The sequence below is a fragment of the Chiloscyllium plagiosum genome, unplaced genomic scaffold, assembly GCF_037043375.1.
Source record: "Chiloscyllium plagiosum isolate Xiang-an unplaced genomic scaffold, Cpla_swu_hap1 HiC_scaffold_12, whole genome shotgun sequence".
Classification (NCBI taxonomy): Eukaryota; Metazoa; Chordata; class Chondrichthyes; order Orectolobiformes; family Hemiscylliidae; genus Chiloscyllium; species Chiloscyllium plagiosum.
In genome coordinates this window covers 69500510-69527544 of record NW_028270150.1, presented here as the reverse complement: position 1 = coordinate 69527544, position 27035 = coordinate 69500510, and the positions used below count along the sequence as shown (strand labels likewise).

Sequence of the window (27035 nt, the reverse complement as noted above, 5' to 3'; positions counted from 1 at the left end):
CAGTCGCCAAAGGTGAAATCCAACGCAGGTCCCTGGCGCTGTGAGGCAGCACTTTTGCCACATCCTGTAGTATATTTTGACATGACATACAAGAGCATTTCCAAGGCTTGTGTGACCATTTCTAATTTGTCAGACACTTAAATGTAAAGATAATTTGCTGTTTTCTAATAACCTTTTTGTATGTACATTACCAATGTAAAAAAAAAAATTCTTTGTCGGTTACTCAAATAGTGTTTGAACATTAAGTCCAATAAATGTAATTATTTTTAATTAAATGGCTGATCAAAAAGATGACATTGGGAGCCAGTAGAGGTGGAGCAGTGTCCTCCCGGGATGTCGAATGTGTTTTTTTTCTGTCAAAATAGACTCAAACCAAAATCATTGAATGTGTACAGCCAATGCTGGCAGCCAATCAGAATTAGTTATCAACTGAGTACCATGTGAAAATTCACCAAGTGATGTGCTTTGTGTTTTGAAGTATTTCTCAGGTATTCAGTGTATAGAAAGGTTAAATGTATCCCCCTTCACTGACCACCACTGTTACCACCGATAAAATAACTGCTGCGGGGCAGCACGGTGGCACAGTGGTTAGCACTGCTGCCTCACAGCACCAGGGTCCCAGGTTCAATTCCAGCCTCAGGCAATTGTCTGTGTGGAGTTTGCACATTCTCCCTGTGTCTGCGTGGGTTTCCTCCGGGTGTTCCGGTTTCCTCCCACAGTCCAAAGATTGGCAGGCCAGGCGAATTGGCCATGCTAAATTGCTCATAGTGTTAGGTGCATTAATCAGAGGGACATGGGTCTGGGAGGGTTACTCTTCGGAGGTTCGGTGTGGACTGGCTGGGCTGAAGGACCAGTTTCCATACTGTAGGCAGTCGAATCTAATCAGTCCCATTATGAAGTTTCAGCGATTAAAAGTTTGAAAGAGGTCGACTGAAAGGGAACGTGCGTGGGGATGAGTGGAACTTGACAGGGTGTGTTCTCAAATGCTGCCTAACAGAATAGATTAGATCAGGATCTTTTTGTCTCCCATGATTGAAATGGGTTTTGCTGGCTATTGTTCATCTCAAATTCCTCTTAAGAAAATGACAGTGAGTCAAGTTCTGGAACCTGAAGCAATCTTGGGATGCAGATTCTCTGTTAAATAGGCAATCTCAAGATTTAGACACAGGAACAATGAGGGCACAGCAATATATTTCTATGTTGGACTTGAAGGAGAACATAAATAGAGTGGTGTTTCCTTGCAACTGGTGTCCTTGTTTTTCTGGGTGGTGGAGGATCAAGTTGCAGTTGAAGGAGGCAGAGTTCATTGTTGCAGTGTGTCTGGTGTATGGGTCACAGCAGATGCTATGCATCATAGAATCATAGATCTACACAGCATGGAAACAGACCCTGTGGCCCAACTTGTTCATGCCAAGCAGATATCCTAAAGTGATCTAGCATTTGGTCCATATCCCTCTAAGTCCATATACCTGTCCAGACACCTTTTAAATGTAATTGTACCAGCTTCCACTACCTCTGGCAGCTGGTTCCATACATGGTACCACCTTCTGTGTGGAAAAAGTTCTTCTGAGGTCCCTTTAAACCTTTCTCCTCTCACCTTAACCTCTGGCCTCTAGTTTTGGATTCCCCTATCCTGGGGGGAAAAAAACTTGGCTATTTACCCTGTCCATACCCCTCATGATTTTATAGACCTCTATAAGATCACCCCTCCACCTCTGACACTCCAGGGTGAATAAAAACCCAGGTCTACTCAGTCTGTCCCCGTAGCTCAAACCCTTCAATTCCAGAAACCTCCTCATAAATCTTTTGTGAACTCTTTCAAATTTGACAGCATCTTTCCTGCAGCAGAGAGAATGGAATTGAACAAGTGTAGTCAAAGTGAATGTCTGTGGTATTTTTGGGTGCCAGTCAGGTAGAATGCTTTGACCTGGAAATTGTGTGGTTGAGGTTTTAATTGACTGGGCAGGAGAGGCATTTTCCATCACAGTCCTGACTTGTGCCTTGTAGATGGCAGAGAGGCTTTGTGTAATCCGAAAAAAAATGTTTCTAACGTCTGACCTGATTTTATAAGCATAATAGTTACGTGGCTAGGGTCCAGTTATTTTTCTGTTCAGTGCTAACCATATGGCTGTTAATGATGGGGGAGTTCCATCATCATAATGCCATTGAATGTTGTGGAGAGGTGGTTACATTCTCTGTCATTGAAATTGAGCATTGCCTTACACTTACAATTCTACCAAGCCACACCTAGTGATGCATATTGAAGCCCCCCAGTGCGCTTTCTGTAATCTTAAGCTTGTTTTATGTTTTGTTTACTAGAAAAGAGAATATAATAGATGGTAATCAGTAGGGTGTTTCTTTGTCCCTGAGACGTATAAAATTATTAAAGGATTGGACATTCTGGAGGCAGGTAACATGTTTCCACTGATGGGTGAGTCCCAAATCAGAGGACACAGCTTAAAAATAAGGGGTAGGCCATTTAGGACAGAGATGAGGAGAAACCTCTTCACCCAGAGAGTGGTGGGTGTGTGGAACGCTCTTCCCCAGAGGGCAGTGGAGGCCCAGTCTCTGGATTCGTTTAAGAAAGAGTTGGATAGAGCTCTCAAGGATAGTGGAATCAAGGGTTATGGAGATAAGGCAGGAACAGGATACTAATTGAGGATGATCAGCCATGATCATAATGAATGGTGGTGCAGGCTCGAAGGGCAGAATGGCCTACTCCTGCATCTATTGTCTATTGTCTAAAGTCATAGAGATCTTTAGCACGAAAACAGACCCTTAGGTTCGACTCGTCCATGCCGACCAAATATCCCAACCTAATTTAGTCCCATTTGTGAGCACTTGGACCATATATGCTATGAGTGTTAATAGAGTTTGGAATCAATGTGGACAATTCCCAAGGTCACATCCTCTTGACTTTATACAGGAATCCCACTACTTCAAGTGGGCTTCTCATTCTAGTAAGACAGAATATATCGAGCAATTTTGGTTGAAAGTCAAACTTTTAACCTTTGACCAACTTTTGGATGTCTCCTAATTTCACTATAAGTCCCAGATGTTCATGAGGATCCTGCAGATTTATTGAACCAAGTGTGCCTTTTACTGTGTCTAACTCTGATGCCTTGGTAAATGGTCAGTGGTCCAACCAGTTTGACACTTGCTGGTCTTTTTTGAAGCTGGTTGGTAGAACTGAATGGCTTTATTTGGTCACATAAGGCAATTAGTAATCAAACTTATTGCTACACATCAAATATAGGCCAAGTTAGATAAAGGCAGCAGGCCATGAGTGAGGTAAGTGACATTTGCTAAGATCGGGTAGTTTGATTGTCACCATGACTGTTGGTATCTTGTTATTCCAGGTTTTTGTAATTATTTGATTTAAATTCTCCTGTCCCCATGGTGAAATTTCAGCAGCTATCTGGAGCACTAATGTGAGCCTCCAGATTACTAGTCCCGTGGGTCTGCTGCCTTACTGTGTTAGGGGAATGGGTTTATCACAATGTTTTTGCAACACATTGAATGCCATCTGTCAGAAAGAAAAAAGGAGAGAGGGATGAAAATCAAAGCTTAGCATTTAGTTAACCATTGGTATGGTTCAATTGTAAAACAGTTACTTTTTATCTGAAACTTGGAACACAGTAGACCATTTACTTTATGGGCAAAATGTTTTCTAAATGCATTCCATGGGAATGGGTCAATTAGGGATAGGTTTGTTACTGAACCTGTGTCTTAGAAGAACACATGCTGACACATTTTATTTGCAATATGTTGCAGAGATGATGAGCATTTGCTGATCCAGCACTACTGCCAGAGTCTGAACCAGGAGTCACCATTGAGTCAACCTCGGAGCCCTGCTCAAATTCTCATCTCATTGGAGAGTGAAGAACGAGGAGAACTGGAAAGAATTCTCGCTGACCTAGAAGATGAAAACAGGTTAGAATGTTACAAGCCAGTCCATCAGATTTAATCTGCACTGACGTACCCGACCCCTTTAATAGGATAATTTCCAAAGGTTGGCCCAGTTCCCATTTTTTAAAATTAATGTTTGGGATGTGAATGTCAATGACTGGCCAGTAGTTATTGCCTGTCCAGAGGTATCCTTAAAGAGGTGGCGGTAAGCTGCTGTCTTGAACCACTGCAGTTCATGTGCAGTGGGTGTCCATAATAAGCTTAGGGAGGGAATTCTAGGATTTTGACCCAGCGACAGTGAAGGAACGGTGCTATATTTCAAAGTCAAATGTGTAATTATGTGATATTAAATATGTAATATCTTATATTTAATTTGAAATGACCACAATGTCAATCCAATCAGTGTTTGTTGAGGCCCATAAATTACAAATTTTGTTCAGGTTTTGGAATCTTTTTCCTATTTGGAAATGTACCTTGATTTTCCAGTGCAACAGTTAACCCATGTTTCTGCACAACACGCTCACCCACCTCCCTTCCCCTCTTCTCCCCTCCCTGCTCCGCCCCATCCTGCCACCAACTCCAGTAACAGTGTTGAATGCTGGCTTCAATTCCTCTAAAAGTTACAAATGAAATGAATTAACCATTCAGACACTATTTTAAAGTTTCATGTTAGAACCCTAAATCTGATCATCATTGCAATGCTATTGTTGTCACAGGAGATTATCATCCAGCTAACTTCAGCTGAAGTCCACTGAGAAGCCTTATGAGTTCAATGTCCTGTCATTTCAAATCATGAACAATTTCTTAAATTTAACACACCGACATTACGTGGACAGACATTATAACAGCTTTGTTCACTTTAATGCTGGTGATATAATTTGTGCTGTTTTGTTTTCAGAAACCTTCAGTCTGAGTATGAGAGGCTGAAGCAGCAGCATGATCGCAAAGGCCTGTCCCCCTTGCCGTCTCCTCCTGAAATGATGCCCATCTCACCACAAAGTCCCAGGGATGCCGAGCTCATTGCTGAAGCCAAACTGCTTCGTCAGCACAAAGGTCGCCTTGAGGCCAGGATGCAGATCCTGGAAGATCACAACAAGCAGTTGGAATCCCAGCTACACAGGCTGAGGCAGCTTCTGGAGCAGGTAAGAAGAGAAGTGCATATGTGTGCAGAGCCTGTCTGGTCACAAAACAAAATAATCAACCTCATTTTCTAGGGCTCGTTGCTTCATTATCTCTTCATTTTTTTTCTACTAATTTCCCTTACCTCAAGGTCATGCCCTAACCTATGAGGTAAACAGTGAACTGACACTAAAGAATTTGACAAGGCTACTCTTAGCATGAACATTAGACTGAGCCTGAAGGGCAGAAGTGTTTTACCTCTGCTTACAACAACCTTTGGTGGTTCAATGTAGATTGTTGAGATCATGAAGGCTGTTCCACAAGCCCATGCTTAGAGTTTTGCAGCACTAATGCTTTGTAATGTAACATTTTCTGCTCTTTTTTCACAAACGCTGTGGGGGAAACAACAGGATTTTACTTTGCTGCTATTAACAGTTTCCAGTTGAAGTGTCGATGTGGTCTCAGTGTGCTCAGATTGTGATGCTTCGATTGGTTGATTTTAGGCTGCCATTGAATGATAAGGGATTTATCCTAATGTCATCTCACATAATGGTTTTATCTGCAAACCATAAACTGAATGCCAGGCAATAATCTTAACCACATTCCTTATTACTGTTTGCAGCCACAGACAGAGGTCAGAGTAAATGGTACTACAGTCTCCTCCCCTTCTACTTCCTCACAAAGATCAGACAGCAGTCAGCCAGTGCTACTTCATGGAGTTGGCAGTCAGACTTCAGGAGCAATGGGTAAGAATTAACTGATACAACTTTGATGACTTCGAGAGACAGTGTTGCTCAAACATTATTGTGATCACAAGACGTATCCTGTTCATTTATAATGTGTGTACACATTACAATGCTGTACTTTGAAGACATGTTGCATTTTGTAAATATCATTTTTAGCAGGAGAATTGACTTTTAAAAATAAAATTGTGTGGCCCAGTGTAATTGTACCATTTCTGCCATGAGGTTGATTTCTGCTGTTAAAATTTGATTAACCTCATAAACCAAGTCTCACCACTTCTCAATTACTTTGAGCTGAGTTCTCCTGGTGGGAAAAAAACCTCATACCAAACCAGTAATACTTAGAAATGAATATTCTGGACAATCTGCAGCTCCATTTTGAGGTACACAAGATGAGTCAAACCAGTATGTGTCAATCACAACTTTTATTGTGATTTTTCTAATTAAAATGGAGAATGGGACACAATCAGAAATCCTGAACATTGAGACGGTAATCACAGTGAAGTCTCAGATCATTGAAATTCCATATCTTTTTATATTACTTTTATTTTTAATTGTGACCTGACTTGGGAAATTACTGTCTTACAACAAAGAACTGAGTAAGAAATTACTGTTCTTTTAAAAATTAAATTAGTAAAACCCATTATGGGATGTGCTTACATTGTTTCTTTACAAGCAGTAGAGGAAGGCATAAATGGAAATGGTATCGTTGCAGGTGTGTGCTTAAAATGAGATTTGGCTAGCAACAAGTAGCTGATTGGCATAGACAAGTGTTAATAGTTGTGGATGCAAAAGGTCATCAACGTGACAACAACTCTGATAGTTCCTGTGAACAGCTTATGGGTGTAAACAATACAGTGTGAAACATTCAGTCCTCTGCAAGGGGTAGTAGAGCATTACTACTACATGAAGATAAAGGAAGTTAGTTATTTTCTCTGGCTAGTTGCTGTGAGCTGTGGCCTTTAATCAATTACTAAGATACTTTGCTGTTAGTGCACCAATTGCTTGTGCCTCCTTTGAAGAAATGAAGAGAATCTCAAAGAGAGATATTGAAGAACAGAAAGTCTTAGTGAGCAAAAAGATGCGATAAGCAAAATGTTTGGTACTTTTAAATTGTGGTTTCCACCTTTATCTCTCTATCCAGAACACCAATGTTTTTTGTTTATATTTTTCTATTTGTATGTCCTTTTTGTGTGTGTGTGTGTTTGGCAGAGGGAGAATGGGAGGGAGGGGTGGTTTTGGAAGGCATTTTGAGTTTTTAACTAGTACTGCCTATAAAAGGATAAAACCTTGTTCTGCATTTTCTGTTAACCCAAGTCTATCAGACAAGTAAACTGGGACCGAGTGTACATCGATAAATTAATTGTTGTGATGAGTCCAGAAATACCGGGACTTGGTTTGCAGCATGTTACCCCAGTGAGGTGTAGTAACATGGATAATTCCTCTCTGACTGAGAGGGGATAAGCATTTAAATAAAAGGTGGTTAAAACGGGAGTTAAATTATTTAATGATCATTTCCATTATTTCTTGCTACTTTATCCTTATACTCATTATCCCTTATGACTTCCGGAATGTGGCTTTTAATTACCAAATTGCTGTTGCCATGGCTATGTTACAGCTAAGAATGATCTGCTATGTTAGTTGGGCTTCTGTGACATGTGCATTGTACTCACTCAGAGTGAGGACAAAGGCATTCCCTATTTACTTATGGTGGTATATAATCATCATGACACTGACTTTAATAGGAGGTGGGGATAACACTGAAAGTTAAATAGCTAAACAAATCTTTATATATTTTAGATTACAATTAAATAAGAGAATGACACAATATAAAATGTTAGACTATTATGAATTAAGTTTAGTTACTGGTGCACGGCCCATGAATATCTTTAAGATGGTAGCATCACAGCACCTTAATGACAGCAGTTAGAGAACCAGTTTAGTGATGTGAGAGAGAGTCCTGCTATTCCAGGAGTGTATTGGGTCCTCGGTTGGCTATGCCAGCAAGCAGTTTCAGTTATCCGACAGCACTGAAGTGCTAGTCTAGATGACTGAAAGAAATTTTTCATGTGAGGTCAGAAATTCTCTGATCTTGAGGCAAGAGTGCAGACTGAGGAAGACTTGATTTTTACAAGACAGTTGCAGCAAATCTTTCTGGATAAAATGGAATTATAATCTCTAATCCATTGTCCGTACTGCTTTATAAATCAAATATTTGGCATAATTTTAAAGGACTGAGTTTCTGCATGCAAACTCTCAAACCAAACCATGCTATCTGCTGATCGTGTGCCTGAGAAACCATCTTCAGGCAAGTGCCTTGAGGATCTGTTCAGTATGATTCATGTCATTATATTTTATGTATTCTGACTCCTAAATTCTGACTTGCAGATGTCCTGTTTGTACATCACTCCTGTTCCTGTTGACCTCCTCTGTCAGATAATATTACTGATTTTAAATTCCTCATCTGTGTGTTGCGGTGCCACTATAGTCTTACCTTTGCCTATCACTGTGACCTACAGCCTCAAAGATGTGTCCACTCCTCCATTTTGGCCTCTTACCATCTGCAGTTTTCAGCACTTCACTGTTAGCAGCTGAACAGGGCCTTTACCTCCCTATCCTCTCTTGTCTTTCCACTTCTACCTCCATTTTTAAGTCACTCCTTAAACCCCTGCCCTATAACCGACTTTTGGCTAGTGTCGTAGTAGCATTTATGTGGCCTCTATCAACCTGTACCTCATTACATTATTGTGCAGAGACATTTTTATGACGTTAAGATAGTACATAAATATTACTTAAAATTAAGAGTCTTTGTTAATCATTTTTATTCTCAAAAATTACTGTTTTAAAAATGGTGTAACTTGTGTTGCATTTTGCAAAAGTATTGTGACTAACAAGTCAAGTATTTATAATAAATCTACTTCCATGAAGATTCAGGCAAACAATACATTACGCTTAACATTGATTTTAATGAAGTTTTAAATAAGGAGCAATAATTGTTTGGTAGTTCAGGACTTGAGTATTGCTGAAAAGACACATTGGTCAAAGTTTTCGATCTTCCACTCAACAGGACTGTTAAATATACAAGTTGAACTGGAAACCCAAGTTTATTTTATGTAAGCAGATTGTGCTGGTTGGTTGGCAAATGGACTCTTGATTTGCAGAGATGTTACCATGGATAACCAGTTAATGATGACTGACAGTTAACTAAAAGTTTTATTTTAACTTTAAAACAGGCAAGTTGACTCTGATTCCCCATGACGTAACACTGAGAAATGAATCAGCAAATGTGTGCCACCTATTTTGTTGAATTGAAACAGGCACTGTTCATTCACATGTTGTTTCTGTGGAACAGTGAAGTTCAGAACCTTGTGTATTCATACATTGTAGCTTCAAGTACTCACAAGTATGCTATACTGTGAACCCAACTGACCATCTTAACAACACTCAGTATTATCCAGCAAATGTTATCCAGTTTTAAAATCATGTCCAATATTGGACTCTGTGTTGTGAGTTGTGCAAGTACAGCACACTTGGGTACATCAGTACCTTGTTTGCTGTAAGCTGCTGAAGAGGTGTGCTCTTATATGCAATCAGCCAGTCTTGGAGATGTGCAGTCCAAATACTTGGAATCAAACCCTGCACTAACATTCATAAACCATGTTAATTAATGTGTGATAGGTATAGCATCCTTTTGGCTTGCTAGCAGCCTCCTGTTAGTGGCTAACATCACTCAGTCCTATTGCATAATAACAGCATGAAAGAGCTGGTTTAAACTGTTGCACAAGCATTCCTTCAAATCACTTGCAAGGTAATCTCTGATAGACTGAGCACTTTTCAGGAGCAGAGGTGATGTCATGAGTTTGTCTAAGAAACTATCCTGATTAGGATAGCCAGCAATTTACAGCATGAGTTTGAGATACTTTTTTTCAACAATCAACTTACATGGTGAACAAATGGCTTGGGCTCAATTTACAAAATCGCCAATAGGGTCAGCTTGCTGCACCTTCCTGGTCCAAGTGACCTGAAACCTCATTAGGCAGTGCTTTTGTCACTGAGTTTATTGTAGCCTGTCCTTTCTGTAGCTTCTAACAAAGCAGCAATGATTCAGTGTTCTGTGACAGTGAAATACACCGCTGATCAGAAGTGATTCACTGGAAAATTTGAAGTACTGGTGATTGGACATTTTGAGCTCTGAGCACACTTTGCTACATTGCGTTTCAATCAACTGAGCCTCATAGGATTTACACTGGAGTCTCCTGTTTCCGATCCTTTTTGAATTGATGAAGAGAAATGGTTTATTACTAAGATTGGGAAGCTTTTAAGTGTCCAGTTACTTATTGGGTTTTACATTGACTAGAACAAAGTGATAAATGCAGCTTGCACAACAAAATTCATTCAATTATTACCGTTTCAGCAATGAGACGAGTACTTGAAAAATGTTGCCTCCACCTGAAAGGCTGAAGCAGATCTTTGACCAAAACATTCAACAGCTTCATGCCACTGGCCTTTGCATGTTTCCAATTTTATGTGGAGTACAAGTGTGTTAAACATGAGTTTGAAGTTGTACCTGGATTAGAGTGGTGCTCGAAAAGCGCAGCAGGTCAGGCAGCATCCGAGGAGCAGGAAAATTGACGTTTCGGGCAAAAGCCCTTCATCAGGAATAGAGGCAGAGTGCCTGCAGAGTGGAGAGATAAATGAGAGGAGGGTGGGGTTGGGGAGAAAGTAGCATAGAGTACAATAGGTGGGGGTGGGGATGGAGGTGTTAGGTCAGGGAGGAGGGTGGGGGAAGGTAACAAAGAGTACAATGGATGAATGTGGGTGGGGATGGAGGTGATAGGTCAGAGAGGAGGGTGGAGTGGAAAGGAAAATAGGCAGGTAGGACAAGTCATGGGGACAGTGCTGAGCTGGAAGTTTGGAACCGGGGTGAGGTGGGGGAAGGGGAAATGAGGAAACTGGTGAAGTCCGCATTGATGCCCTGATGTTGAAGTGTTCGTAAGGGGGAAGATGGAAAATGACACTGACTCGCAGCTGTGGCTTAATGTAGAAATAGAGGATTACATGCAGTAAAAGAAAAAGTGTGAGGCAATTAATTTTGGCTGTTTACTCCTTTTGTAATAGGGAACTTGTGAAATTCATGATACTCTCCATTACAGTGGTATACTCAATATAATCTGCCTGGAAATAAAGGAATATGAATTGATAACCTTACAAAGACATAACTACAGAGTGACCAAGACATGGAAGTCAATATTGAAGGGTATTTGACATTCCTGTTGAGCAGGCATAAAGGAGGTGGGGTAGCTTTACAAATAAAGGAAGATATTAGCCTGGTGATGAGTAGTGATATAGGTACAATCGATTATGATATGGCATCATGGGTGGAAATAAGGAAGAGTGATGAAAAGAAGTCATGCGTGGGAGTCATCCATAGGCCTTGAAGAGGTGTCTAACTGTAGGGCAATGTATAAAAGAAGAAATAATGCAAGCATCTAAAAAGTGCACTGTAGTTCTCATAATTAATTTCAATCATATTGACAATCAGATGGGCAAGCTTAACATAGAAGTTGACTTAGTAGAATGCAGCAAGGATTGCTTCTTAGAACATTGCTGAACCTAATAATAAAACATGTAATTAGCGAGCCTCTAGGGAGTAGAAATCGCAACATGGCAGAACTTCAAATTCACTTTGAGGGAGAGCAGCTGGGGTCTCAACTAGTGTCCTTAATTTAAATAAGGACAGTTACTGAGTTATGAAGAAAGAATTGTCTAAAGCAACTGGAAAATTGACTAAAGGGAAAGTCAGGTGGATGAGCAATGGCAGACCTTTTGCAGACGTTTAACAATGCACAGCAGTTTTATTTTCCAGTCTAAAAGAAGGACTGGATGAGCAGAATTAACCATCCATGATTAACAGATGTCTTCAAGGAGAGTATCTGATCAGAAATTAAGGCATACAAAGTGGGGAAAACTAGTGATGTGGTAGAGGATTGTGAACTTTTTTAGATTTAGCAGCAGATGATTAAAATGCTAATAGGGAGAAAATTGGTTCTGTAAGTAAATTGACAAGAAATGCAGAAACAAACAATTTCTACAGATATAGAAAAAGAAAGGAAGAGAATAAATGAAGTCTGTGTAGGGCTCCTGGAGGATGCAGGTGGGGAATTGTGAATGGGGCACAGGAAAATTTCAGATAACTTAAACTAATATGTTCAATCGGTCTTCATGTTGGAAGACATTATAAACATCTCAAACAACAAATAAGCAAGGTGCTAATGGAAAGAAAGATCTGGTAACAATCTCTATTACAAAGGTTAAAGTATTTAACAAACTATTGGGATTAAAGAGTAGAATATCCTTTATTGTCACTTGTACTCTAGTACAGAAACACAGTGAAACGTTTTTACAATGGCTGCCTTTAATGGCTCCATTTTAGGAACCAGTACCTAGGTGCAAATCTAACGAGTAAAAGACATCGTTTTGTTATATAAAAAGATAATTCAAAGAAAAGCAGTAGTTTTACTTACAGTTGTTTGTGAATGAGTTAGAAATGAGGTAGTTATAACATTATGAAAAGAGATGTAAATTACAATTCAGTAAGAATTCCAAAAAGCAGCAGCTTGGGTCACAGCCCCTCCATCGCGCTGGGTAGAGTAGTTATGAGTTGGGGGTAGGTTCTGGTAGGGAGGGGAATTGCTTCAAAGAGGAAGAAAAAAAAGAAAGGAGAAAAGGAACTGGCGAGCTGGGGAACTCCAACTGGAGCATCTTCATTAACTGCCACCATCTTAGGGACTGATCTGCACCAGTCTGAACTGGATTTGAGCGTCTAGACTGGGTTTGACAGGTCTGGACCAGTTTCGGCTGCTCTGAACTGGTTTCGACCAGTCTGGTACGAACTTGACCAATCTGTTGGACGATTGCAGAGGCTGACAGTCCACTGGGTCCTCTTAGTTGCCTTAATCACAATGACATTCTCTTGTCCTTGAATATAGGCCAAGTCAGATGACCTGATCTTAAGAGGTGTGATTGCCTCCTGGTATGAAAATCTGGATAACATTGCCCCTTCCCTGATGCATTTCAGTGTCTGTAATTCAGCCTCCAACCCATAAATCCTGAGCTGAAAGTGAATGAATGTCAGACACTTGTCACAGACATGTTTGCTGTAGACCAAATTGATTCTTTATGTCACATTTCACAATTTGTATGCTTTGAACTGAAAGTATGCTTATTGTTCAAATGAGCTGAGAAACATTTGTGGCAGATTTGGAGAAATCAGAATTGTTGCTAGTCAGCCTTGCCAAGAGGTAAGAACTAGTCAGGCTCGGCAAGAGGCAGGAACTGGTCAGGCTCGCCAAGTTAGCAGATGGGTCACCAGGACCTGATAACCTGCATCCAAGGTTTTTAAAGACACTGGCTGCAGAAATAGTTGAGGCATTGGTCGAGATATTACAGAACTCAAAGGATTCAGGAAAATTTCCAGCTGGTTGGAAATCCATTAATGTGATACCCCTGTTCAAGAATGAAGGGAGGCAGAAAGCAAGAAATTATAAGCCAGCCAGTCTAATATCAATCATTGGAAAAATGCCAGATTTCATTATTAAGGAAGACACAGCAGGACATTGTTCAATTGTGTTAAGCTTTTCTCAGAGTCAACATGATTTTGCTTAAGTTCTAAAAACAAGAACACAGACAATGTTGAAACAGACCATTTTGCCCAACAAATCCTTACTGACCTTCTGAAGAGTATCCTTCCCAGACCCATATCCTTAACCTGCAACCCTGCATTTCCATTAGGCTAATGCACCTAATCTACACATCCCAGACACTGGAAAATTTTAGCATGGGCAATTCACCTAATCTGCACATCTTTGGACTGTGGGAGGAAACCGGAGTACCCGGAGGAAACCCACGCAGACAAGGGGAGAATGTACAAACTTCATACAGATAGTCTCCCGAGGTTGGAATTAAACCCTGGTCCCTGGCTTTGTGAGGCAGCAGTGCTAACCGCTGAGCCACTGTGCCACCCGGAGAGTAGAATAAGCAGAGTTGATAAAGGGAAACTGGTAGATGTAGCATATTTCTGGAAGGCATTCTATATAATCCGACATAAAAGATTGTAGCAAAAGATAGGAGCTCACAGGAATGGGGATAATGTATTAGATTGAGGATCGGTCAACAAAACAAATGTTGAATCCTGAGATGAAGAGGCTGACTTGGTAAAGAACGGCTAAGCAGGTTAGACCTTTCTTCATTAGAATTTATGGTGATCTTATGGAAACATACAACAGTCTGAGTTGGCTTGACAAGGTAGATAATGAGAAAGTGGTTCCACTGGTGGGGAATACTGGAACCAGGGGATACAGTTACAGAATAAGGGAATGATTTAAAACTAAGATGTGAAGGAATTTCTTCAAGAGAGTTGTGGAATTCTGAGAATTGTGGAAGCTAGATCACAAAGTATTTAAAGAAGTGTGAGATAGAGGTTTAAATTATTGGAGATTTGAGACATGATAAGCTGGCCCAGTTGGGGGTCTGGAGTAGATCAACCATGGCCTTGTTGAATGGAGGGGTTGGCTGGCCTAGTTCTCCTCTGTCTTAAGTTCTTCGGTACAAGTGAATCTCCAGTTAATACCCTTCACCTGCATAAAATTGAATACAGTCAAGACACTGAAAGCTCGCAGAAGAGTTTCATTCAGGTTAGAGCTTGGTTCAGAAACTAGAGACATCTACCTTTAATTGCGATTCATTAGATAGATTATCTGCAGTATGGAAACAGGCCCTTCAGCCCAACAAGTCCACACTGACCCTCTGAAGAGTAACCCACCCAGACCCATTCCCCTCCCCTATATTTACCCCTGACTAATGCACTTGACACGATGGGGCAATTTAGCATGGCCAATTCACCTGAAAGAATTAAACTATGCCTTGGGGGAGATGATCTCTAACGTCAGAACTTCCATTTTCATGCCATTGATGCAAGATTCAAATGCATGAAAAATTAATATTTAATTTGTGTTAACGTTCATTGAGCGAAATTAATTAATTTTCACTGACTCTTAACATAATGAGATTTTTAATTATTTCTGTGGTGGCTATTTGTCATTTTCTTTTGTATTAATAACGCTGTAAGAATATAGCAGACTAAGCAAAAGAGGGAGTGCGTCACTGACCTTCATGAGAAAGTTTGTTTCTGCATGTGCAAAACCCTGCAATTAAATTAATATGGTACTTGATATTAAGTGAATTAACTGTACAGTAAATTTTATCAAGTATTTTATTGTTTGCAATGTGGAATTCTGTGCTTTTATTTTATCTTCCTTAAAATGTTACTTAACTTTAAAATTTATTGCAACAAAATTTCTTCAATCTTAATTTGATACAAGGTTGAAGACTTATCATAATTGTTTCTTTACATCTCTGTTCAACTCAAGTGTAACTCAAACATTGAGTAGATTTAGAGTTTGTTTCAGGCATCAAAAGCTTGAATTTTTATTATTTTGGATCCACAGTTTAAAGCTCCCTCAGCTCTATCCATCTGTGTATATATGTTTTTTTTTCTGCAGCATTCAAGCTTGAACAGTCATAATTTATGGTATTTGTACTTCTGAACATAAACGATACAAAAGGACGAATGAAGGCAGGTTTTAAATCAAAACAATTCCTCCGTTCCCCAATCTTTCATGATTTACAGAGGCATGTCTGAGCACTCTCACATTTCCTCACTGCCACTAAGGAATGTATTGTTGGTTGTTCCAATAATAATTCCTTCTACTACTCCCTACCTTCGAGTTAATTTCTGCAGAGCCCTTGAAGGGAGAGCACTTCAGAGAATTTTACTTTGTTCAAGAAACAAAAAAGTGGATGACAGGCGGAAAAATAACAAACAGAGGGGATAAAAGAAAGTATTGTGTTTATATTGTTGCTTTCTCAACTCAGGATATCCAAAAGCACAATATAGTTATTTTTGAATTAGCAGGCAGAACACAGCAGACAGTGTACTCATAGCAAGCATTCACTGCCTGCTCACCTTCAGTCTAGGGGCAAGGAATCTTTTACACCCCAAATGCGAGTGCAAAACATTATTCAATGTTTCATCCAAAAGGCAGCATCTCTGACTCTATGACAGTGCAGTGCAGGAGAGCTTTGATCAGCCTAGATTTTGGTGCTTAATTGTCTGGAGTGAGATGTAAACCAGCAAACCTTATTGTTCATGGTGAGTCTGCGTCCAATTGAGACAATGCTGATGCTAAATGTACAAGGTTGAAGGCAGGGTCAAAAGATTTGATTTTGAATTGTTCTTTGTACATAGTGGCAAAACAAAGTTCTAAGTGTGTAGCAGCTGAGAAATTTGTCGCCAAAGTAAGAGCGGGACACTAGTGGTAACGTGGTGGCACGTTCAGTACATAAGTCTGTATTGCCAAGAGATTGCCAAGGTAGGACAGGACAAGGCTGTGCAGAAAATTATTACTACCTGGTAGATAACTGAATTACATCTCATCTCATTGTAGACAAAAATAAGAATAGTCTTTATCGCTTCTTGTAACTAATCAACCACGAAATCTAGGCTGAAACTTCAGGACAGTAATAAAAGAGAATATTGTGCTTTCATAAAAGCTGTGTTAGGAATGAAATATTAAACCCCAGTTTCTCTAGTCTGTCCACATAAAGGACGTTTTTCAACCCTGGTACCATTCTTATAAATTTTGTCTGTGAGCATCCTCTGTAATGCCAATGTTCCTGAAGTGTAGTTTGCAGAAGTGTTTACACGCCTTTAGCTAGGACCTTTGCAACCAGTGGTTGATAAACACTTGATATTACAAATGTGCTTTTATATTCTATGCCCCTTTTATGAAACAAAGAGGATCCCATATAATGGTTTTATAGCCTTAAGGATTTATGTGCATTCACCCCAGGTATCTATATTCATTCCTTTTCAAAGAGTATCACTTAGTTTACATCACTCCTCTTTCTTTTTTAAATCAAAATAAATGCTTCACACTTATCAGACATGTCTGCCCATTTCATTAGACCAAGTCTTCCTGATGTTTCTTCATCCTCATGAAGAGTAAATTTCTTATTTCTTGCTGTTATTAGACTTGTCTCTCCTGTAAATATTGAAAATGGTATCTGACATACCTGAGCCCAGGTGTGTAATATATATCAAAAATAGCAGAGGTGACAGCACTGAGGAGTCACTTTTTACCCTAATTCCTGTTTAAAAAAGTCATCCCAGCTCTTTGCTTTCTGTCCCTTGGCCAGTTTTGTTTCCAAGCAGTCACTGCTCCATTAATCCAATTCTGTTCAATTTTGATAACAAGCCAGTGGGAGGAAACTAAGGCTTGTAATGGCTAGTAGATTTTTTTTACATGTGTATGGGGGTTGGCTGACCATCTCTTCCAACCAGTCCTGAGGTCACTCCCATAATTAGGATGGTGGACAGGCACCAAAATCACAGGCAGCCCGTTATTTGTGAGTAATCAGTTGCATTGCCCATGCTATTAGTAGAGTTGGGCAGTCAGGCAAGATTGGGATTCATGGGTTTTTTTCAAGTGTGTAAATGAGCAGAAAGAAATGGCGTTGCAACCATTGGTGAGTGCCTCTTGCTCACTTTGGGTGGGGGAGGCGGGGGGGGGGGGGGGGGAGGTGCAGCCCTGTCCAGCTGTTCCAAGACTACAGTCCCATTACAGAACCAGAAGGCCTGTTGGCCAAATAAGGTGGGACTTGCTCTTAGTGAGGTCTGGATGCTGCATTGGGAGTCACTTACCCCTAATTGCCAATCAGTCGCCCACTGATTTTACTTTAGGTGAGTCTAAGCAATGTTTCCAATGGGAGTGCTACAGTACTCAACACTGCACGCATTGCTGCTCATTGATTTAGACTTCAGTGCAGCAGGTATGATTAATAACTGTGTAAATGATACAAGAATTGGATGTGTGATTGATAGTGAGGAAAGATACTGCAGAATACAGGATGATGATCAGGTGTACAGAAAAGTGAGAGATGGAATTCAGTCCACAGAAGTGCTAAATAATGCACTTGGGAAGATCAAACAATGCAAGGAAATACACAAAGCAAGAGTGTGATTCTGAGAAGTGTAAAAGGAAAGAGAGTCCTTGGTGTAAATGTAGACAAGTCCCTGGAGTCAGCAGGATGCGTGGATAAGGTAGCTAAGAAAACATATGGGATCTTTTGCTTTGTTATTTTCCGGGCAAAGAATAATAACAACGTGCTGGAAACTGCATAAAACATCAGCACAAAAGCAAAATACTGTGAATGTTCAAAGTCAGAAAGGAAAACAGAAACCGGTGGAAGTATTCAGACCTGGCAGCATCAATGGAGAGAGGAACAGAGTTGTTAAGTTTGACACCTTGTTCTCATATAAACAACTTGACCTGCCCTGCATGTCTAACCCTTTGTCCCTTTTAGTTTTTCTTCAGCAGAAAAATCATTTATTGGCACCCTATCAGTTATGCATTGACACTCGCATCACCTTCCAGACTCCCCTTTTGGAAATCACCTTATGGACTGCCACAATGTGCAAGAGGCTTTTCAAGAAGCTAGCAGAAATCTGACTTTCAGTCAACAGGTTCCAAGCTCCTCATTGCCCTCCCACCCACCTTCCTGTGACAAGGAAGCATCATAAGACTGACACGCCATCTGAGAGCATTATTTTAAAGCACAACTACACCCAACAGTCTATAATCATTGTTATTGAACTAATTCTTCCCTCATAGTAGTTCTTTTGGTCCTTCTTTGCTGTTATTCATATTCTGTCCAATTTCTGACCTGCTGCCTGTCATTAGTATGTTGCCACCTTGATTTCAGGGCCAAGAATATCGCAGCGCAGTTGCTATTCTTGTGGGAAAGAGGGAAGAGCCAGAAGTCATTGTCCAGATTGGTATAAACAGCATAAACAGAAAGAGAGATGAGCTCTTAAAAATAGACTTTAGGGAGCTAGGAAAGAGACTGAAAAGCAGGACCTATGAGGTGTTAATCTCAAGATTGCCCCTAAATCCATGTACTAATGAGTGAAGGTAAAGTCATCATAGTGCTACTGGACCATAGGGCTGCTCTCTAATTACAGCAAGATAACTAATGGTAGTTTAACCAGAAGGTCAGGGAGAGGTTGAGAAGGAGAGTCCTTCATGGTAACCTCAGCCAGTGTGGGAATTAGAAATAGAAAGATAAAGTGAATGAAAATGTGACTGGGAAACTGATGCAAGAGGGAGAGCCCTGTGCAAGGAAGACACACTACAGGTTAGCAGCAGTGGGGTTCCTAGTTTGAGAGTGTTTAATCCTGTTCGTTGGGGAGGGACAACCTGTGAGGAAATTCAGTTAGAATAAAAACAAAGCTGGTTATGGGAAGAAGAAAAGCTGCAAATGTAAATGGAAAGCAGCAGAAACAAATCCTACCTCAACTGGGCTCAAATTAGAGTGGAATTAAAAAGACAGAATTAAAATCATCATCCGAATGCACATGGCATTTGCTACAAGATAGGTGAATTGATGGTGCAGGTAGAAATAAAAAGTCTGATTTAACTTGCCATTACACAGATGTGGCGACAAGGACAGTGAACTAAATATTAAACAATCTTCCACATGTAGGAGGGATAGGCAACAAGGAAAAGGAGGTGGTGTTGTCCTAAAAATGAGGAATGGGGTCAGTGTATTCATGAGAGAGGACCCAATCATAAGAACAGGATGTTGAATGTGTTTGGGTGGAGCTAAGAAAAAGCAAGGAGCACTTAGCATTGGAGGAAGTGATTTATCAGCAATTAAAGAATAATGGTAATCTAGGGTATTGTAAAAATCAGAAAGTTAGAGTTGCACATGACAAGGAGATTGCCGTAATCTTGGATGATTTCAGTCTGGATATAGACTGGGTGAATCGAATGAATACTAATGATGTCAAGCTGGAATCCCTGGAATGTGTTTGAGATTGTTTACTGCAATGTGTTAAGGAACCAACCACGGCATAGACTCTTTTAGATCTTGTAATATGGAATGAGAAATGGCTAATTCATAATCTTGTTATAAAATAATTTCTAGGCAATAGTAGCCACAATATGATGGAATTATCCTTAATGTTTGAAAACGTACCATTCAGTCTGAGAGTAGGATCTTAAACAATGATTAAGGTTTGAGGAGGAAATGGACTGTAGATTTTAAAAACTTATTTAGCAGTTTGACAGTATATGAGAGAGTCGAGCGTTATAGGGTACAGACGTGAAAGTGAAGGCATGACCAGTCATGATCTTGTCGAGTGGTGGAGCAGATCCAAAGGGGCAAGTGGTCTATTACAGTTCTTAGCACTAATTTATACCAATGTTATTTTCATAATACATCAGAAAAATTGAGAAAATCAAAATGAATATCTTTGATTTTAAGTCTCTCATCACCATTCAAATGCAGTGGCATCTCTTTCTCTGGATTCTATCTGCTGCCTGTGTTTTTTTTAACACATACAACACTTGAACAAAAAGCTCCACCCAACCGGTTGTCTACAGTAGATATTATGTCTGTTACATTATACATGAGTAATTGCTGCTTACAACAGAATTACGTAAAGAATACTGAATAGCTTCAAGGGATGCATGCTGGAGGCTACATTTTTTAAAACTGTGAAAGCGTTTTTTTAACAAGACCTACCCACATTCCACCCTCATGGTTTGTTAAATTTATGTGAAACTAACTCCCTTAAAATTTAGCAATCATCTGTTACCTCTTCCAATATATTGAGAAACTTCACATTAAAATTAATCTGGCTATTTGATGTAAAGATTTTCTGATACAGTTAAAGATGGAAGTTATTTCGTATATTGTAGAACCTGAGGTTCAACAGCACATGACAGGGCCTGTAGCAGTGCCTAGTTACAAAAACATGCACCTTCTTGTATACAACATAAGTCAGCAATGTCATCAAGAGGCCTAATTGACATCTTCAACTGTGAATTGTGCATTGTCTAAATTCATGAATAGATGATTACTTTCTAATCCCACCTATCTTTTTATTGATCCCTACACTTTTAAAATACACAGGTATGTACCTTATTCTTGAAGCTATATGTTACTAATGATTTTCTTGTATTTACAGCTGCCTTTGGATTCTTGTTTAATCATGTTCGTACACGTTCTAAACTCATGTAGTGCAATGCAAGCATTCATGTCTGATATTGATCCTGTGACTGGTTCAAGAACATTGTTTTTATTTTTAATTTGTACTGACGTACTGGGTCCAAACCTTATTTTACATATAATAAAATCAGACTCTTATTTCAGGTGAGGATGAATTGCTGAGTCCTCCCCAAAGTACAAGTACTGGATTGGAGGAAGTGATGGAGCAACTCAACAATTCCTTTCCAAGCTCCCGACGTAAGTAAATTGCAAATTCTGACAGTACTGCTGACAAGCCTCAAGTGCCTACAACATTTCTGATTCCTCCGTGTGACTGAGCTCAAAGAATGTTGATAAAATGGTAACAAAAGTCAGGAAAACACCCAGTTACTACTTTTTTGTACTCATGTAAACTCAGCTCTCTGTTATCTTCAAAATAGCACTGAACGTCCCCCCACGCCATTGTGTGTCAGCACTCAATATCTTAATACATTTTTTAGTGAGCCCTCCAGAAAGCTTACAGGAAAAGCACACTTCCTCTGAAAATGCCATTTTTACAATTAGTGTCAGTCCAATATGTAGAGTGATTATGAGGAGATGTATAGTCTAATCTGATCAATTAACAATCGTTAAGTCTAAGACCAGGGTGGCATATAAATTAACTATAGCTTCTTATTTCTAGTTATGTTGACGCTATACGTCAGGTGAGGAATCCAAGAATAAGTGTCAGCTGGAAATATTATTTCAAATTACATACAATATTTTTGCTAGATTAGCTCATTGATAGCAGAAAACAACACTTTTTTATTTTATTTATGCTCTATCTCTGGTGATAATATTACATGTAATAGTTTTTCTTTTAATTATTGTAAACTATTGAAAATCCATACATTGACTCGCTGTAACATTTTTGTGCAAAATATCAGATTGCTGCAAACAAAAATCTGAGAGTTTGTTCATTGAATGTAGTGTATCGTTGAAGTACAGAATATTCTGAACAAAATCTCTTTATTAAATTCCATTGAATCTCTGATTCTGAGTTTTGTTTGTACTAAAGATGTCAGATCAGCATTAGACGTGGCTTCTTGTGTAACTGAAGCAAAAAGACCAGAGAAGTCCCAGTCATGGTTCCCATGCCAAGTTAATTAGCCTCTAACGGAAAGGTGCTACCAGTGGGGGGCTTCAGTGCATTCAGAAAACTGATCAGGATCTGAGATATTAGTTGGAGGTGAACCTGGCTGTCAGCTTCTTTGCTGCTGAACGTAGAGTAGGAGAGCTCTGACAAACACGCAAATTTATGAACCTGGTATCTGTCTGTTTTGCTTCAGAGGCAGGCTGAGCTTGCTGACTTGATTGACGTCTCAAGTTTAAACTCATTCAGGAGCAAAGCTATTTCAGGGTGTCACTTAGTTTATAATATGAATGCAGTACTAAATAACCAGTTTCATTGATATCAGCTTCTTTGACTGTGTCTAATTAAATGTCATCATAATTGTGACATGCAGTTGTAACCTACAATTATTGCAATACTGTTACCCTCACCAAAACTCATTTTAATGCACTCCCTCCCCATATCACATTGCACGAAATTCAAGACAGGGTTCACAATTCCTGTGCAGAGACTCTAATTCCTTTTGTGGTGACTTGTCCCTAAAGCTTGTTTCTTTTTACTAACCTGATTCTGCATTGTGTCTGCATTTTCTGTTTTAAACTACTATTAGTCTGCCCTATTAAATTTTGTACATGCCTTTATGAAGGTGCATCATAGAACATAGAATATAGAATATAGAAGAATACAGCGCAGTACAGGCCCTTTGGCCCTCGATGTTGCGCCGATCCAAGCCCACCTAACCTACACTAGCCCACTATTCTCCATATGCCTCTTAAATGCCCATAAAGAGGGAGAGTCCACCACTGCTACTGGCAGGGCATTCCATGAACTCACGACTCGCTGAGTAAAGAACCTACCCCTAACATCTGTCCTATACCTACCACCCCTTAATTTAAAGCTATGCCCCCTCGTAATAGCTGACTCCATACGTGGAAAAAGGTTCTCACGGTCAACCCTTTCTAAACCCCTAATCATCTTATACACCTCTATCAAGTCACCCCTAAACCTTCTTTTCTCCAAGAAAACAACCCCAAGTGCCTCAGCCTTTCCTCATACGATCTTCCTACCATACCAGGCAACATCCTGGTAACCCTCCTCTGCACCCGTTTCAGTGCCTCCACATCCTTCCTATAGTATGGCGACCAAAACTGCACACAATACTCCAGATGTGGCCACACCAGAGTCTTATACAACTGCAACATGACCTCAGGGCTCCGGAACTCAATTCCTCTACCAATAAAAGCCAGTACGCCATATGCCGCCTTCACCGCACTATTTACCTGGGTGGCAACTTTCAAAGATCTGTGTACATGGACACCAAGATCCCTCTGCTCATCCACACTACCAAGTATCCGACCATTAGCCCAGTACCCCAATCATTCCCATTAATTTTAACTAAGATCTTGTACCAATTTTGCCATAAGACCACATGGGATCAGTATTATGCCATTTGGCCAATCAGGTCTCCTCCACTATTCAATCATGGCTGATATTTTTTCTCAACACCATTTTCATGCCTTCACTCCTCTATCAAGTCACTCCATAACCTTTGATCCCTTTACCAATGAGAAACCTATCTATCTCTGTCTTAAATACACTCGATGACTTGGCCTCCACAGCCTTCTGTGGCAATAAATTCCCCAGGTTAACCACCTTCTGACTGAAGAAATTCCTTCTCAGTTCTAAAGGGTCGTCCCTTCACTCTGAGGCTGTGTCCTTGGGTCCTGGTCTCTCCCTGTAGAGGGAACATCATCTTCACGTCTACTGTATCCAGGCCTCTCAGTATTCGGTCGGTTTCAACAAAATCCCCTCTTATCCTTCTAAACTCAGTCACCACATTACAGGAAAGATGTGGAGAATTTGGAGAGGGTGCAGAAGAGCTTTACCAGGATGCTGCCTGGATTAGAGGGTATGAGCTATAAGGAGAGGCTAGATAAACTTGGGTTGTTTTCTCTGGAGTGGAAGAAGCTGAAGGGAGACTTGATAGAAGTCTATAAAATCATGGGATGCATAGATAGGGTTGACAGTCTGAATAGTTTTCCCAGAGTTGAAATGTCTATTGCTAGGGGGCATGCATTTAAGGTGAGAGGGGGAAGTTCAGACGAAACATGAGCAGCTCATTTTTCAGAGGGTGTTAGGAGTCTGGAACACACTGCCAGGGGTGCTGGTGGAGGGAGATACAATCAGGGCATTTAATGGACTTTTAGATAAGGACGTGAACGTGCAAGGTATGGAGTGATATGGACCAAAAACAGGCAGAAGAGATTAGTTTAATTTGATCTCATCGTGAGCCGAAAGGCCTGTTCCTGGTTGTACAGTCCTATGTTCTATGCTAAAGTCCATCGAGTATAGACCCAAAGTCCTCAACTGCTCCGCATATGACAAGCCCTTCATCCCTGGAATCATTCTTGTAAACCAGCTCTGGACGTCCTCCAACACCAGGATATCCTTCCTTAGATCCGGGGCCAAAACTGCTCACTCTATTGCTCCTAGCCACCCTCTTCCCCACGATTATGCTAGTCTGTGCCCACCTTCTCTTTTTACACACCAAACATCTTTTCCTGGCTGCCCTGGACAAATTGTAGCGTACCTCATCTGAATTTTTGCTGTCCTTGAATAAATAGTTGAAATGAAAAACTACTTCATACCTTCAAATTGTCCTCTAATTACTCTTTTGTTAGTCTGCAGACTGAATCCATCCTTTTGGTGACTTGTCTCTACTGCTACTGGCTTTTTGCACTCCCTCTCTATTGTAATGATCCGTATCATGTTCTACTGCTTTGCTGGTGTGCTTTTTTAGTTTTGAATAATACCAGTCTTTTCTGTTTTTTATTGGTCCCATTGAGGACACTTTTTTTAAATTTAAAAATAAAATGTTCTACATTGTATGTGCCACATTAACACTTATTTCACAAAGCAAGGAATTTTTACAACAGCCATTCTGATAAAAGTAACCTTGCTTTAAAACCATGTTTTCTTTAATATCTGATAAATGACACCATGAGACATCTAGTCATGATAAAAAAATGTAAATGTAGCTGTGGTCTACCTGAAAGAGGATGTTCTGGGAGAAGATTCAGTTCAATCCCCAAAGTGTGATAATTAAAGCAATCTGTTGGAAACAGGTGCTACCTTCATCACAGCTTCAGAAGATAATTTACATGGATTTTCAAGAAGCCTGTGTGCACTGTCAGGGACAAATTACAGAGTGGTTACCATGAATACAAATAAAGAGAGAAAATTAATTTTAAAAGTCATTGCTTAGACTTTCATTGGATGGGAATTGATGTTCCACAAGATTGGTGCTGGAAACTCATTTTTATTATTTATTTTTAAAAATTGGATTTAGGAATCAGAAGCACAGATTCAAACTATGCTCATCATATCAAATCAGAAGGCATCATGAGTAAATAAACTGACAAACTACAAGTAGGTGTCAGTGAAGTTGCAGAATGGTCAATGGTAATTGAAAAGTGCATTTTAATGTCGTTAAGTGTGATGCACTGTAAAATAAGGGTAGGTAATCCACGCAAAAAAGATATGAACAAAAGAACAATGGAACATAAGGGATAATGGTACAGGCTAATGTGGTCATGAAACTGTGCAGAGCACTGGGGTTCATCTCAAACTAGATGGAGTTGAAAATTTATAAAATCATAGTAAAACAAACGGGAAGGACATGTTAATGGTGTTAGTTGAAGTAGTTTGAGTGAAGACCTATCTGGGGGAGCATGCAAACTGGTATTGATTGGTTGAGCTTAGTCATATTCATTCCCACAATGTGGGTGTTGCTGTCCAGGCAGATATTTATTTCTCATCCCTATTTGTGCAGAGGGCAGCTAAGAGTTAGCCACAGTAATAAGAATTTGGAGTCACGTGTGGGCTAGATCAGGTAAGGATGGCAGATTTTGTTCCCTAAAGGAAATTAGCGAATCAAGATAGTTTTTCCAAAAATTCACAGTAGTTTCATGGTTAACATTAGACTCTTAATTCCAGATTATTTTTGAGAAATTGAGTTCACGTTCCACCATCTGCAATGATGGGATTCAAAGACAGGTCCCTCGAATATTGGTGAGGCCTCTGATGGAATACTGTGTCCACTTTTGGTCACCCAGTTATGGGTAAGATATTATTAAGTTGCAGAGTGTTCAGAAGAGATTCTGGCCAGGATGTGGCCAGGTATGGAAGTTTTGAGTTATAAAGGAAGGCTGGATAGGCTGGGACTTTTTTCACTGGAGCGTAGGAGGTTGAGAGGTGCCCTTATAAAAGTGTATAAATCATGAGGGGTAGAAATAAGACCATAAGACATAGGAGTGGAAGTAAGGCCATTCGGCCCATCGAGTCCACTTCGCCATTCAATCATGGCTGATGCGCATTTCAGCTCCACTTACCAGCGTTCTCCCCGTAGCCCTTAATTCCTCTAGACAACAAGAATATATCAATCTCGGCCTTGAAGACATTTAGCGTCCCGGCATCCACTGCACTCCGTGGCAATGAATTCCACAGGCCCACCACTCTCTGGCTGAAGAAATGTCTCCGCATTTCTGTTCTGAAATGACCCCCTCTAATTCTAAGGCTGTGTCCACGGGTCCTAGTCTCCTCGTCTAACGGAAACAATTTCCTAGCATCCACCTTTTCCAAGCCATGTATTATTTTGTACGTCTCTATTAAGTCTCCCCTTAATCTTCTAAACTCCAACGAATACAATCCCAGTATCCTCAGCCGTTCCTCATATGTTAGACCTGTCATTCCAGGGATCATCCGTGTGAAAATAGGGTTAATGATAGTTGTCTTTTCCCTTGGGTGGGGGATTTCAAGCCTCTGGGGCACAATTTTAAGGTGAAAGGAGAGAGAAGTTTAAAAAGACATGAGAACAAATTATTTCCACAGAGGGTGGTTCACGTGTGGAATGCACTTCCTGAGGAAGTGGTAGATGTGGGCACAATTACAACTTCAAAAGACATTTGGATATGTACGTCAATAGGAAATGTTTGGAGGGATATGGGCCAGGATCAGGAAGGTGGGCCTAGCTTAGTTTTAGG

The 27035-nt window shown here is 40.1% G+C and overlaps 1 protein-coding gene across 12 annotated transcripts in view; it reads left to right on the top strand.

Annotated features, from left to right (window-relative positions):
- dmd (dystrophin) overlaps positions 1 to 27035 on the top strand; it is a 2003576-nt gene that overhangs the window by 1962455 nt on the left and 14086 nt on the right. For all 12 annotated transcript variants that reach the window (XM_087992890.1, XM_087992895.1, XM_087992900.1 and 9 more), the window contains 4 exons: positions 3775 to 3933; positions 4808 to 5051; positions 5651 to 5774; positions 21048 to 21140. In XM_087992890.1, coding sequence (XP_087849016.1) covers positions 3775 to 3933; positions 4808 to 5051; positions 5651 to 5774; positions 21048 to 21140 — 620 coding nt within the window. The remainder of the gene's footprint in view (positions 1 to 3774; positions 3934 to 4807; positions 5052 to 5650; positions 5775 to 21047; positions 21141 to 27035) is intronic.